The 15434-nt window shown below is 49.0% G+C and overlaps 1 protein-coding gene across 6 annotated transcripts in view; it reads right to left on the minus strand.

Annotated features, from left to right (window-relative positions):
* The window catches only part of KIAA1671, a 184568-nt gene that overhangs the window by 111185 nt on the left and 57949 nt on the right, over positions 1 to 15434 (minus strand). For 4 of the 6 annotated variants that reach the window (XM_082698802.1, XM_082698806.1, XM_082698805.1 and 1 more), the window contains exons 4-6: positions 13855 to 13942; positions 7509 to 10352; positions 1461 to 1595 (exon numbers count right to left, since the gene is read on the minus strand). In XM_082698802.1, coding sequence (XP_082554928.1) covers positions 1461 to 1595; positions 7509 to 10352; positions 13855 to 13942 — 3067 coding nt within the window. The remainder of the gene's footprint in view (positions 1 to 1460; positions 1596 to 7508; positions 10353 to 13854; positions 13943 to 15434) is intronic. The other 2 variants (XM_082698804.1, XM_082698803.1) reach the window with 1 other exon arrangement.

Genomic DNA, 15434 nt, shown 5'->3' on the forward strand with positions numbered 1-15434 from the left:
CCTCACCCTTCCCACCTACATTGGAGAAGATAAACGAGCAGGAAGCAACAGGGCAGGGCCCTCAGGGAGCTGCAAGGAAAGAGCCAAGGCAAGCCACCTGGGGACTCCAAGGACAAAGGCCCCTCAATTACAGAGAGTGGAAGTGGGAGCCGGGCCACCAGGGAGGATGCCAGCAAGCAGAGACTATAAAAAGACAGGCCTTAAAAATGCTTTCCTCTCCATAACCCCTGTCTTCGCATACACACACAAAAGTTCAAGTACAATCAGATAAGCTTGAGTCGGTGCCGCCTGGGAGGCAACAAGAAAGAGTCAGGAAGAAATCAGTGGAAAAGAACGTTTTAAAAGAAAACCAGGCAGGTTTCAAATGTGAGCATGTCTGTGGCTGGGATCTCAACACCCAAGGAGGCTTTCTGGGGCTGCTCAGTGGACAGATAGCCGAGGTCTACATTTCTGCTCTGGCTCTGTGGCCCCCAGCCCTGCCATCACCCCCCTGATGCTGGCATAGATGTTTGCCCGGGGCATCGTCTTCAAGCCATATTGCAAAGGAGCAAATGGGGGTTCGAGGAAGTGGAGTTTCTTGCCCATGACCATAAAGCCAGAGGGATGGAACCTAGGATTCCGATGCTACAGGATCCCTTGTCTCCCAATCCAAGATCAGACACAAATACCCTTGAAATGCATGGAGCTTGTGACCCAAATGACCTTGTGAGTAGGGTTGGGGTTACCTCCTTAAAGAAATGCCTATCTGAGATGATTCCCCACACAGGGCCTGGGGACAATAATAAGAAGAAGAAGAAGAAGAAGAAGAGTAATAACAACAACAACAATGATAATGGTAACTCTCATGAAAATGTTTCCCATGCACCAAGGACTAAGCCGAACTCTTGCCGCCTTATCTCCTCTGAGCCCCAAACAACCCTGTTAAGTAGATGCTGTTATTATCCCCATTTCACGATGAAGAGACTGAGACCCAACACCTCTCTGCACACAGAGCTAGGGTCTGAGCCCTGGAGATCTGGCTCCAGGACCAGCTTAGTTAAATTAACTCACTGGCGCAAAAGAAACAGAAATCAGGATCCTGTTTTCTAGACAACGAAACCAAAGTACAAAGAAGTAAGCTGCTAAAAGAAACTGAGAGAAACAGTGCTGGGACTCGAACCCAGAACTTTCAGACCCCAGGGCATGTTCTTTTCTGCTCCATGCCAGGCACCTGGGGTTACCTCTCTGCATTGGGCCGGAAACCCAAGAGGAGTGAAGGCAGAACCACCAACACCCTCCCCATCGAGAACCACCGCGCAGCCAGTCTGGCAACACCAGATTCCTAGACAGGCACCTGTGCCCCCTTGGCCTCCTCGGGCCCCTGGGCCAGCCTGGACTGTCCACACAACTGCATTCCCAGAAGAGTCTGATGCCCAACAACCCCACGCGAGTCCCATTCTGGCCGCACCGGCACCACTCACCACAAAGGGCCCACTCCTCTTGTCCTTGCATAAACTGTGGCTTCTCCGGGGGCCCAAGGTTGCGGGTGACCGCAGCCAGAGCGGCTGCTCCCTGTCTGGCAGGGCATCCTCCTTCTCCACGTTCTGTGGCAGCACCTGAGGCACAGAACACAAGCAGAGGACTTTACTGGCGCTTTTCCATGGACAGGAAGAATAGGTCACAGCCAGAGAGTCCATTCTGTGCCTAAAAGGGCAAATAGAAAATGAAAGGGCCAGAAACCCCATCCCATGGCGGTCCACCTTATTGATGGGAGGCAGTATGTGGGGTCGAGGTTCAGGCCAGACTCAGCCACTTTATCACTGTGTGTGGCCTCAGGTTAGTGTCTTAACCTTGCTGAGCCTTGACCATGTGGGGAAAGGCCCCTGATAACAGTGCTCAGCTTCTAGGCTCAGGGGAGAACCAAGGGAGGAGCTGTGCACGGGAAGTGCATGACACAGTGCTGCCAGGGGGTGCTGTGCATGAGTCCTGGGCACCTGCCTTGCTTCAGGATCCTCTCCCCCATGCCTGGTACCTGGGGAGCCCTCCTCATAACCATCACTGGTAACTTTTGGTGACCTCATGTCAGACACCTCTCCATGCCTGCAAATACATATGCACAGAAGCACAGATATGGAGAGAAGTGATATACGAACAAGGCAGTACTAGATATCCTAGTCTGAATCTTGTGGTTTTGTCCCAGCCAGTCATATACAGGGGACACACTCACAGGCCAGTAATTTGTAGTTCACTCCCCCTGCACAGGTAAGGAAAGGAAGGCCCAGAGAGGGAAGGCATCTACTTAAGAACACATAACATGAGTAAAGAACAAGGCTGGCTTCTGGATCCCTTGCCTCGCAAACTCTGTGTTTGATGCCTTATGAGACCCTCTGTGTCCTCCTTCCTTCCTGGCTGTTGCTTTTCAGCCTCCCCACATCTCAAAGGGATGTCTGTTCATCCAGGGCTAGCCTTAGAACCTTCTCTTTTCCTGCTCCATCACTCCTGCAGGGATCTCTCTTAATACCGCTTTGCTTTAAATACATCACATCCGTGCACAGACAACTCCCGATTTTGTCTGTCCATGTTGGGACCCCCTGACTTGCAGATCCCACCACAAACTCCACATACCCCCACCCTGAACACACTCATCTCAGCTTTCATGGGCCCCCTTCCTTCCAAAACTGCTCCTCCCTGGCCCTACCCCTCACCCAGCTGTGCCAGCCAAGATCCTCAGGTCACCCTCCATTCTTTTACTTTTCTCCACCTCATCAACAAAGCTGAGACTCTGCCTTCGAAATATGCTTGCAAACCTCACATCATAAATCAAAATCAACTCAAAATAGATCAAAGCCCTCAAGGCCAGAGTGAAATCTAGAAAGCCCTCAGAAGAATACACACCATGTGTAAATGTTCATGACCTTGGATTAGGCAGTGGTTTCTCAGATATGGCATTAAAAGAACAAGTGACCAGGGGCGCCTGGGTGGCTCAGTGGGTTAAAGCCTCTGCCTTCGGCTCAGGTCATGATCCCAGGGTCCTGGGATCGAGCCCCGCATCGGGCTGTCCACTCCGCGGATAACCTGCTTCCTCCTCTCTCTCTTTCTACCTGCCTCTCTGCCTACTTGTGATCTCTGTCTGTCAAATAAATAAATAAATAAAATCTTTAAAAAAAAAAAAAAAAAAAAAGAACAAGTGACCAAAGAAAAATAAACTGGAGTTCATCAAAATGAAAAACTTTTGTGCTTCAAAGGGCACCATCAAGAAAGCGAACAATACAACCCACAGAATGGGAGGAGATTTCTGCAAATCCTATGTCTGCTAAGGTGCTTGTGTCCAGAATATATAAAGAGTAATGACAATTCAACAATAAAAAGGACAATAACCTAATTTAGAATGGACAAAGGATCTGAACAGATAAAGAAGGGACACACATGGTCAAATAGGCACATGGAAAGATGGGTCATGGAAAAGGCAAGTCAAAACCACAATGAGATACCTTTACACCCAGGAAGATGGCTAGAATCAAAAAGTTAGGTAACTGTTAACAAAGGACGTAGAGAAATCAGCCCTCACCCACTGCTGGTAGGACATAAATGGTACGTAGGAAAGGCTCCAAGGGAGCCTTGGAAATCTGTGGCTCCCTTATGCTCTGGCCCTGGCCCCCTGTGCTCACTGGCACCCTTCCAGCATCCATGGGACCAAGGAGACCTTCCCCTGTCAACTGTCTCAGAGTCACCTCCCTATCAGCTCTTCTTCTATCTCCCCAGGACTTTCTCCTCTCACTCACTTGAGGTCTATTTGCCCCCTGGACCAGAGCCCTCCACTGGCACATTCTGTCATTACGGACACGATCTCTTTCTGGGCTATACCATACACTTGCCATGAGCCACCTGTGGCTTTTAAGCACTTGCACGTGGTTCGTGGGACCGAGGAACTGAATTTTTACTCTTATTTAATTTACACTGAAAGAGCCGCATATGGCTGGTGGCTGCCTTATTGCACTGCATGGCCTGATACAGTGGGCTGGTCCCTCCCAGCAGCTCGGGTGCCTACAGTGGGGCTTGGGACAAGGTGAGCCCAATTATTAAATGTAGTAAATGAGCAGAGGTGCTTCTCTCTGATACCTCCAACCTCCTTCACATCAGGCCATGGGCCAGTGGCTCGACCACACATTGCTTCACAATAAATCTCCAACCTCCCGGGATCAAGTCTTACATGGGGCTCCCTGCCCAGTGGGAAGTCCGCCTCTCCCTCTCCCTCTGCCTCTCCCCCTGCTTGTGCTCCCCCTCAGATAAATAAATAAAATCTTTAAAAAAAAAAGAGCATCTGTGTTCACATTTGCTTATATTTTCAGGAAGAAAGTCTCCATGAATACGGACTAGAAAAGCAGCTAAGGGGTCGTAGAATGGGAGGAATGCTAAGGATGGGTGACAGGAGGATAAGAGGGCTGGTACTCCACGCCTTTAAGTATTTTCAGAGCCTCTGGAAAAAGTTTCCTCTTTTGAAACTCAAATAAACCAGTTAATTAAATAGAATACTGCAATCGGGCCTGGGACAAAGTTTTGATAAATGCTTCTTAAATGAAAAAGAAAAAAAAGAAAAAAGAAAAGAGGTGGAGGGGGGGAATCACTTTAAGTACAATCACACCCGGGTCTGTGGGCAGCACTGGCTGTGAATCCAGAAAGCCTGATCCAGGGGAGCAAAGGCTTGCACTGTGATGCTTTCTGAAGCTCTGTTTCTGACACAAAAACTCCAACCAACCCAAACATCCATGAACAAGTGTCCGGATAAAAAAAAGTTTGGGCTTAGTCACTTAATAAAATACTTGGCAGCCCCTGAAAATAATAAAGTAAATGTCTACACACTGGTTTTTTGTTTTGTTTTGTCTTGTTTTTGTGTTTTTTACTGTTAAGTTAAAGAAAGCAAGATGTAAGATTGTCTCTAGGATACTGCCATGTTTCCATAAGACAACAGGTGACTTACGGGTTCTCTGTACCCGGCTGGGCTTCCTTACCCATGGAGCTAGGCACAATTGGGGCGGAAGGAGTCTCAGATGGGCCTAGAAGCCTGCACCCCACACTTATTATTTAGGAGAGCTTCTCTTTCCAAACTGTATGCTTACTAGAACACGTTCAACTTCACACAAGCATCCACTGCTTTTGCAGTAAGAAAAATACAATTACAAAAAATGATGTCCGGTGACGAACACACAACTCTGTAGTTTAGGAAAGCCCCAGAGATCTCGAAGAATGGCTACATCGGGGGAGTAGGGAAGGGAAAGGGGCCTAGGGGTATACTTTCTTATACACTCTGGTGAGGTCTGGATTTTTAACAACCAACATTTTGGACTGCTGTGCGGTTTTCATTTATTTTTTTTCAAGGTCAGGAACCAAAGCTGCTTGGGCAGGAGAGAAGGGAAACAGGGAGCTGGTCCAAGGCTTCCCAATCCCTCGGTGAGAAAACAGATCCCCTGACAACGAGCACTCCTGGGGCCTGCGCACCCTGGGCGGGCATCCAAGGCTGGGCCAGGGGCCCCTTTCACGCTACCCTGACTCTCCCGCCGCCAGCAGGCCCCTGAGCAAGGCGCTGGCAAATGGATTAGGTGTCACATTTCCTTGTCCTCCCCTTCTCCCACTGTGCCACGGTAACAGCCTCGTGGAACCCCTCCTCGGATGGCCCTCCCCTCGCGCCCACTGGGGGCCCAGGCCATGCTGTGTCTCCATTCAGCCTGTCAACACAGCTGCCAGGCAGAAACTTCTGTCAGTCTTTGTTGAGGAATCGGAGCCCCACTGAGGCAAGGTCACTACCTCACACACAGCTGGTGAGCGGCAGAGTCGGGTCTGAACGCGGTACCTGGAAAGCCTTAGGTGACCCTCTGTGTAATGATCTGTCTTGGTCTCAGCCCACTGTTTCATTTCTACAACATCCTTGTCCAGGCTGCACCCTCTACCTTCTTTTTACAGATGAGGAAACTGAGGCACAGGCCCTCAGGGAAAGGGCTTGCCCTTCCCTCAGTCTAAGAAGCCAGGGTGGGTTCCGTCCACATGCAATCAAAATTTCAACCCCCTGTTAAAGAATGCACGCTTTGGGGACGCCTGGGTGGCTCAGTTGGTTGGACAACTGCCTTCGGCTCAGGTCATGATCCCGGAGTCCCGGGACCGAGTCTTGCATTGGGCTCCCAGCTCCACGGGGAGTCTGCTTCTCTCTCTGACCTTCTCCTCGCTCACGTTCTCTCTCACTGTCTCTCTCTCAAACAAATAAATAAAATCTTTAAAAAAAAAAAAAAAGAATGCACACTTTGATGAAAAGAGAGGCAAAAAGAAGAATTTGTGTTTGTGTTTGCTTGTATTTCCAGAAAGAAACTCCATATGAATCTGGACCAGAAAAGAACTAAGTAGTCATGAGATGGAAGGAATGCTGAGGGTGGGTGAGAGGGACACGGGGATTGATACTCAGATTTTTTCCCTCAAATTCAAGGTTCCTCGTTCACCACCAAGGAGCTTACTTGAAAGCCTGGGTGTCAAGCCAGACCTGGGTTCAAGCCCTAGGCTGTCATCTGGTGCTGTGTGACCCAAGTCAATTTACTTAACTTCTCTGAGTCTGGGTTTTTTCCGTCTGTACAAGCTGATCACATCCGCCGCCGACATTTTGGCGCCCTGCCCACAACTCAAGTACGTGCCAATGGCAATGGTGTCCTGCTAGGGGAGGAGTTTTCTCCCCACCACTGAGTATGGCACCAGCCAGAAAGGATGAGTCTGGATGTTGTTGGCCCCAGAAATAACGTCAGGCGAGGGCAGGAGCGAACTGGAAAGTAAATACTGCAGGCTCCTTGCCCCTAGGACAGAACAAGTCAGGGGTGATCTATGCCACTTCCCACAGGTCTCCAGCGAGAAGGTGGCTAAGTCGGTTAAGCACCTGACTCTTGATTTCTGCTCAGGTCATGACCATGGGGTTGTGGATCGAGTCTCGTGTCAGGCTCTGTGCTAAGCTGGGAGTCTGTTTGTCCCTCTCCTTCTGTTCCTCCCCCAGCTCACGTTCTCTCTCTCTCTCATATAAATAAATAAAATCTTAAAAAATAAAAATAAACAACTGCTTGCAAGGGGCTACTTCTATGGAAACCCCAAACCTCAATCCCACAGAAGAGGCATTGCCATGAGACTCACAGAACACTGCTCATTCCCCCACTCCGCATGTATTCCTTGCCTGTTCACAGAATGTCACACATGCCACTGAACATTAGGGACAGGATAATGAACTTGATACAACATACAGGAAAGGACAGCAGGGCTCAATAAATGAGTATCATCCTTCTAGGACAGAGGTTTCAAACCGGTGGCCCATGGACTAAATAGAGCCAGCCTGTGTCCAGAACCAGCTGCCCTCCACAATCCCCACCACTCCCTAGAGCCCCACACCCAGCCAGACTCCGTTCATTTGCATACCCACCTGGTCCACACGTGGGATGGGAGTTTGAGACCCCTGGCGTATATGTCTAACCAGCATTTAAAAAAACTGAAAGAGCCTGCCTACTCACCTTTTGAATGTCTCGAGTGCCTGACTCCCGCCGGCAAGGTCCCATTTTAGTCTCCTTGGCCTTGGAACTGTCTCTGGGGAGGCTGGACCTCTCTTTGGGCTGCTCTTGCCTCCTCTCTCTGGCTTCCTGCATCACAGACAGGCCCTCCCAGACTTTGGCAGGGGGGCCCTTTTCCGAACAGGCCCTCTTGACATTCAGCAGTGACCTGCCACAGTTGTATGGGTGCTCACCCCACTGGACCACACTGCTCTCTCCTCCCCTGCCGATGGATTTCTTTGGGGTCCCTTTCTTCTGGTCAGTGGGAGTGGATCTGGCCAACACACAGGCCCCACTGCCCACATCCTCCCAGGGAGTGGGCTTTGACTCGGCTAGGGAATTCTGATACTTTACACTCTGATGTTTACTAACAAAATCCTTTCTGTCATCCTCAGGGACTCCCAAAACTTTTCTCCAGGGACCCACGGGACCAGAGGAGGTCTCTGGATGTTTTTCATTAGGAGCTGAGAGTGGCGGAGCCCACAGAGGAGGGCTGAGCTCGGTGTTTGTGGCTGTCCACAAGGCTTCTGCTGGCTCCTTGACGGCGCCAGGAGCAGAACCGTGGTTTGCTTCGGCAAAACTGGCTGGTTTGTGGAGACTCTCAGCTTCAGACCTCTCCTTCCAGCTCCTCCTTCTTGGGTCCACCCTGCCTTGCTGGCCTGGCCTCTCCAGAGTTGAGCTGCTGGGCGATGTGGGCTTACCCTCCACCAGCTCCTGACCCTCCTGCTTCTTGTATTCGGCCATTAGAGCATCGATGTCGAGAACGCTAGATCTGTAGCCATCTTTGATCCTCCCTGGGACCCTTGCACTGCCCACCTCAGGGTCCCTCCTGATGAGATCAATGGCTTCTGGGTGGCTTTTGGAAGCTGGAGGTGTTTTGGGGGCATTGCTGGGAGGTGTTCTGTTCCCACTATCCTTCGAATTGTTCTGAAAACCGGTGCCATCCTCTGGTCCCCGACGGATCCATAAGGCTTCAGCATCCAGGATTCTTTCACTAGAAGAATCCAGAGTCCTGTCGCTAAGAGGTGATGGGCGGTCTGCTGGCTTCAGAGGTTTTGAACAGCTCGCACTGTGGTGTTCTTTGCCCTTAGTCCAGTTGTTACTGCCCTTGGCCTCCAGTGGCTCTTCATGGTTAAGAGAAACCAAGGTGGATGTTAGAGGAAGAGGAGGAGGCAGGATTGTTTTTCTAGAATGTTCTGTCAAGTTTTCAGGCCCTGACTTAACAATGCTCTTTGCTTTCTGAGTATCAGGAATCTGATATGTCACTGCGAAAAATGTCGCCCTGGGTTCCAAAGATGACCCCTGCTTCACCGCTGGCTGAGTTGGGTCCTGGGAAGCACCTGGGCTCAACTCCCGGGTCTCCACCCTGTGGGGGGATAGCTCAGGTTTCCTTAAGGCACTGGTGGTGGGGCTCGAATGGTCTGTTCGTCTCTGCTCCACCTTCCAGGAGTTTTCTGGGCCCAGGAAGCTGAATTCGTCAAACTTCACGTCATGGGGCAATGTCCGCCGTCGCCACCTCTCAAGCCTCTGGTCCGGGGGACCCGCCTTCCGCATCTTGGCCTCGGGCTCTGGTGCCTGGGCCGGTTGTGGCTCACCCTCACCGGCAGCCACAGCGAGGCGTCCCTTCTGCCCACGCACTTCTGGTTGTAGCCATGCCCGTATGTCAGACGGCTTGTCCTGATTCCTGGTTGGTAGATCCAGAGGGAACCCCTGGGGGGCACCCCTTTCTCCTGTGGAGCTGCAGTCTCCTGACTTGTTCCTGGCCCCATCCGGCCCTTCCTGCGGGGCTTCCCTGATGGCAGCCTGGCGGGCCCTACCAGAGCCGGCTTCGGGGCCACAGAGCCTGGCTGGGAGCTCGCTCTTGACTTCGGTGCTCAGTTCTGAGCCTTTCTCTTCACTGGCCACCATGGTGGCTTTATGCCAGTTCACAGTCACCCCACCTGTCCATTTGGGTGACAGGCAATTGCCCCCAAATGTGTCCCTCGGCTCTCGGAAGTCAGGCTTTAGCCCACTGACATCGTGAGTCCCTCGAGCTTCCCAAATCAAACTGGCCCTTTGGACAGACCCCGCCTGACCTTCCAGCCTGCACTCCAGGTCAGCAGGGGTGACCTCATGCGACTGCTGCCTCCCCTTTGGAGAGAGCTGAGATCGGCCACTTCGCAGGGTCACGGCTTTTTCCTCTGATACCGTGGGGATGGCCTCACTGTGTACACGCTTGCCGACCGTGTGCACAATGCCATACTTGGGCTCAACCCTCTGGGATGGGGGAGGCTTTTCGGAGCGTTGGAGGACGGGGTTTTTATTGCATTTCTCATCCAAAGGGTGTTCTTCAGGGAAGGGCATGTGAAACCCTTTGGGTTCACCATTCAGAAGGGCGGTCTGTCCCCATTTCTCTGTACGGGGATTTTCAACCCATCTGGAGTTCTGTTTCACAAGGTTTGTCTTTTCTGGCACATCCTTCCCCAGCCAAGAGCTTCTCTCGTGCCTAGGTCTGACTTCTGAGACACGGGCATCCGCCCCATCCCTGGGGCGCGTGGCCAAGAGACAGTGTCGTGACTGGTCAGCCACTGTGTGTCTCTCCACATGATGCTCAAACACTGTGGCCCACACAGTCTGGAAGCTTCCATCATCTTCTGTAGTGCTGTCAGGAGGGCTCAGAGTCCTCCTCAAGCTTTCACCCCGACAGGTGCTGGGGACTTGGTGAGAGCTGTCTTTCCGCTCTGTCTGCCTAGACTTCTCCCGGAGCAAACCAGGCTTCCAGGGGCTTCTCAGGGCAGATACTCCATCCACACCATGGCCTTCCTTTTGCTGGAAAAAAAAAAAAAAAGCAATCCAACTTAATTTAAGGGACTTGAGAGAGAACACCCAGTGTGGGTTAGGATGTGGGAAAATGGACACTCCTGGATACTGCTGGCAAGGACATAAATGGGTATGACTTTTGGACAGTTCAGTATATGTCATGATCTTAAAATATTCATTTCCTTTTAATCTGGTCAATTTCCTCCCTAAGACTCTTTCTTGGCTCAGATGCCCAAGTCTGGGTAAATAAGAGTGCTCGGGGAGGGAGCACTGCAGAGACAGAAAGCCAATGACACAAACCTAAATGCCCACCTGTAGGGTTCAGGCTAAGTGAACTTTGACATAATCCAGACAACGGAGTATCACAGGGCGCCTGGATCCACAGAAGGGAGGGGCAGTGGCTCCCAATCACATCTAACAACACAGAAAGCACTAAGGTGTGGGCAGGAGAACAGCAGGCTGCAGAACAGTGTATTTATAAAACAATACGGCTTCTAAACAACTGTGTGTGTATGTGTAGACACATAGAGTTACACAGCGGAGAAAAGATAGAAATCAAACTATAAGGGAATGATGGGAGGAGGAAGGAATGACGAGGAGAACGCCGTTTTTCCACTTCTGCACTCGGTTCCACTTGATTTTATAATATACACGTATTAGTCATTCTTGATCTAGAAAGAAGTCTACTTCAACAAGTTAAAGAATGAACCATCTAACCCAGTAATCCTGTTCCTGGGGAGATACCCAAAAGAAGGGAAAATGAGTTCAAACAAAGACTTGCACACCTGTATCTACTAAAGTAGGATTCACAATCACAGAACGGTGGACATCACCCAATGTCCACCAGAAGAAGAACGGATCCACAAATTGTGGTCTATCCCTATAATGGGATGGTATTCAGCCATAAAAAGGAATAAAGTGATTTATGCTCCAACACGGATGCCCCTTCAAAGCCTTATGCTCACTGAAAGAAGCCAGACACAAAGGGGTACGTGTTTTGTGATTCCATTTATAAGGAATGTCCAGAAGAGGCAAGTCTACAGGGATGGAAAGTAGATTGGTGGTTGTCCAAGGCCACAGGTGGGAGATGGGAAGTGAATGACTGGGTAAAGGTTTCCATTTGGAGTGATTAAAAAGCTCTGTGGGCGTCTGGCTGGCTCAGTCAGCAGAGTGTCCAACCCTTGATTTTGGCTCAGGTCCTGATCTCAGGGTCCTGGGATCAAGCCCTGCATGGGGCTCCCTATTCCGTGGGGAGCCTGCTTGTTTCCCTTTCCCTCTGCCCCTTCCCCGCCTCATGCTCTTTCTCTCTCTCTCAAATAAATAAATCTTAAAAAAATAAAAATAAAATGGTTAAGATACACATAGAGCCAGAGTTTGCTAACCTCTACTGCAGATCAAGAATTTAAAAAATATTTTCATTTAAAGTTTTTGTTTACATTTTATTACATAAAATTCACATAAATAATATATGAATCCTCTAAAACAAAGCTCAAATCCTTTTTGAGACTTCAGATATTCAAATATCAGCACCCTTCCTGAATAATAGCTGTTATCGACAGGGAGGAATGTAATCCTTGTAGAACTTTCCAGAACTTTTCCCTAGTATTGTGTGTATGTGTGTATTTTTACATATACGTGTGTATACACACATAGAAAGATTGTTTTTAAATTTAAAAATACATTCATTGTTCTTTAAAAAATGAAAATTGTCTATTGTATGTTATGTGTCTTTCACTACAATAAAAAAAATTACTGATAGAAAAATCTACTTACAAAAGTCAAATCTCTGTATTAAATAAAGCAAGGGTTCCCTTATTAACTTTTATCTCTTGAAAGTTTTCTCACACATACAAAATTACAGAGAAAATAATAAATTCACCTCGACCCATCCCCTAGATTCAATGACAACCAGTATTTTGTCCCACTTGCTTACCAGGGTCCTTTTTTTTTTTTTTTGAAGATTTTATTTATTTGAGAGAAAGACAGTGAGAGAGAGCGTGAGAGAGGAGAAGTTTAGAGAGGAAGCAGACTCCCCATGGATCTGGAAGCCTGACTCGGGACTCGATCCCAGGACTCTGGGATCATGACCTGATCCAAAGGCAGTTGGTTGACCAACTGAGCCCCCCAGGTGTCCCACACAGTGTCCTCTTTGTTCTTGCTGTTACCACTATACCATTTTAATGAGAAAATCCGAGACTTTATGTCAACCAAAACTTCTCTCAACCGTTTTCAAAGAAGCGGTTCAGAACGTCCAAGAGTAAAAGCAGGGCAAACCCACCCCCAGGAGTGGTGGGCACTGCCTTCAGATCCAGCTCCTGGGGCACAAATGTGCTTGCCACCAAGTTCTGGTGTTTAAAAGTCTGCCTAAGTGTCCTAAAAAGTGAAAAGTACAAAAAAAAAAAAAAAGTGAAAAGTACACCTGCCATACCATCCAGCCATTCCTAGGCATCTACCCGCGAGAAAAGACAACAGATATCCTTACAAAGCCTTGCCCACAAATGTTCAGAGCTCTTTTACATGCAATAGTCCCAAAATGGGAAACAGCCCAAATGTCCATCAACAGGGCCAAGAGATAAACAAATCATGGTCTACCCACACAATGGAATGCTATTCAGCTACAAGAAGGAATCCATTATTGATAAATACATACACAACGTGACACGACTCAAAATAATTATTCTAAGTGAGAGAAAAGAGGCCAAAAAAAAAAAAAAAGCAGCACTGGTTGCATTTAGAGAAAAATCTAGAAAACACAAACTGATCTGTATAGGAACAGAAAGCAGGTCAGTGGCTATTTGGGGGTAGGAGGAGGGTCCAGGAGTGGTTACAAAAGAAACAGCTTGCAGGTGCTGGAGATGTCTGGAATCCTGATAGTGATACACGTTCACAGGTGTGCACATGGGTATATTAAAACTCATCTATGTGCACTGGAAACAGATACAGTTTTCTGCACATCCATTATACCTCAAAAAAAGCTGTTCTAAAAAAACCTAAAACCCTGCATGAGGCATCAACCACAAGTGAGTTAGACCTAGTAGGTATTTTATGAGCTTCTCCTTATTAAATAGATTAAATAAAAATACTTTTCAGCAATTTAGTTGCTAGTAGTTTCCCTCCTTTTGCTACTGCTTGGTGACCAGCCAAGGCAAGGAAGGAAACAGGGACCCTAATGAAGGACACCAAGGGAGTTTCTATTAAGAGTTTTCTAACCTAAATTTTAATTTCTTAATAAGACAGTCATTCAGGTCCCTTTTGCTCTTTGCACAGGAAAATAAATAAATAAATAAATAAATAAATAAAACCTGGCAATTACATTTGTAAATAATATTTAACACTAAGGAGTGCAGAATCACAAACCCAAAAGGGACGTGAAAAGTCCCGGCATTAGAAAAAAAAAATGTGTTTCATGCTTCACGAGAAGCTTCTGATTCTTTCCTAGGCTCTTTTTCCAGTAAGTGAATCACTGGAAATCACTGGAAAACCAGATGTGCCAAACACGGGGGCTCCTTACCTTTTCTCCGGGTTCCTTAGGAAGCTCGCCACTTAGCTCAGAACACTTCTCGTACTTGACTTCATTGCTTGACACTGGACTCGAAAACCTATACAGAGATCTATGTTACTTGTTGGGGGCCAGAATCGGTGACTCCCGCCTGTCCACACCCCATGACTAGCTCAAGAACCCAGAGGTGAGATCAGCATTGAGATCAATAAAGCAATAGGACGCATCCTTTCCAGTCACCAAACTAAGAAGGGCTTGGTGGGGGGCAGCTTACCTCAAACACAGCATTGTTGGGGTAGCAGGAGCCCCAGGCCTGGGTGAAGAGATCTGGGTGCTAGTCCCAGGCTCTGCTCTCTCCCCACTGTGGGAGCTGGGGCTGTGCTTGTGACCTCACCTGAGCCTCTGTCTCTTCATCTATAAAACGGGGATAATTAACACCTCCCCATCGTCTTTTGTAGGGCAGATAAGAGGCTACCCAAAGCCCTAATAGCTATGTGAGGGCGTTTAGGGAAGAGTAAAGATGCCCCAGGAGGGATAATTAATGGTTGTTGTTAGCAACCCCGGGCACAAACAGCAGCCCCACCACAGCCCTGCTACGGCACTCGGGGGTGGTGGGCTGTCTTGTAATGTGTGGGGGCACAGGCCTATCGCTGCCTCTCTGGTTAACCTTGGCCAAGTCATTGTCCCTCTCGGGGCCTCAGTTTCTCCACTTGTTAAGAAGAAGAGAAAGAAAGAGTATTCTGGTGCTAGAATATTCCCATCTCTGAAGAGCTCTGTGGAATGGATGCCTAAAGATGAGATCAGGGCTAGGGGCTGCAGAGACAAGGGAGGGGAGGGAAACAGACCACTTCACCTCGCCCCACTCTACAGTCCTCCACGGTCTGACTCCCGGGAGGCATGAGGCTGTGGATGAGTTATTCCCACACTCAAGCCTCAGTTTCCCCATCTGTCAGATGGAAAATAGTCTGAGGCACTATGAGGACACGGGGAAAGGTGTGTGAGGCCCCTGGCTTGCAGGCCTCTTTCTCTGTTATCTTAACTTGGGCCTGGCTGCACGGGACAATCACTTGGGACACTTTCACAAACAACCAAGATAGGAGCCCCCTCCCCAAACCAATGGAATTGAATCGCAATCTTGAGGTGGTGGTAGGAGGGGAGTGCCCCAGGCCTCGGGATTTTTTTTCCAGATGATTCCAAATGCTGAGAGCCATGGGTCTGACCCTGGCCCAGCTCACTGCCCTGGTTCCCAGGGCTGGGAGGGCAGCGGTCTCCCAGAGGTGACCCCTGGAAACTTCAACCGGACAAAGGTATGTCAGTGGCATGCATGTCATTGAGGAGCTGGTGGCCACACCTAGTGGCATCTCCCTATTGCAGCCTGGAAGCCACTTGAGGGAAAGCAAAGGAGCAAGAGATGGCCAAGGCCGGCTGAGCTTAGAAAACCCTCAACTAACAGGATTCACCATGTCATTCAGAGCTACAACAGAGAGATGGTTTCCCGTGGGCAGAGTGATTCACAGCATTATCTGGGAGTCTTGGCCTTAATCCTTTAAGGAAATTTCCGTTTTAAAGACAAAGAAACCAAGGCTCAAAAC

The sequence above is a fragment of the Mustela nivalis genome, assembly GCF_964662115.1.
Source record: "Mustela nivalis genome assembly, chromosome: 14".
NCBI classification, from domain to species: Eukaryota; Metazoa; Chordata; class Mammalia; order Carnivora; family Mustelidae; genus Mustela; species Mustela nivalis.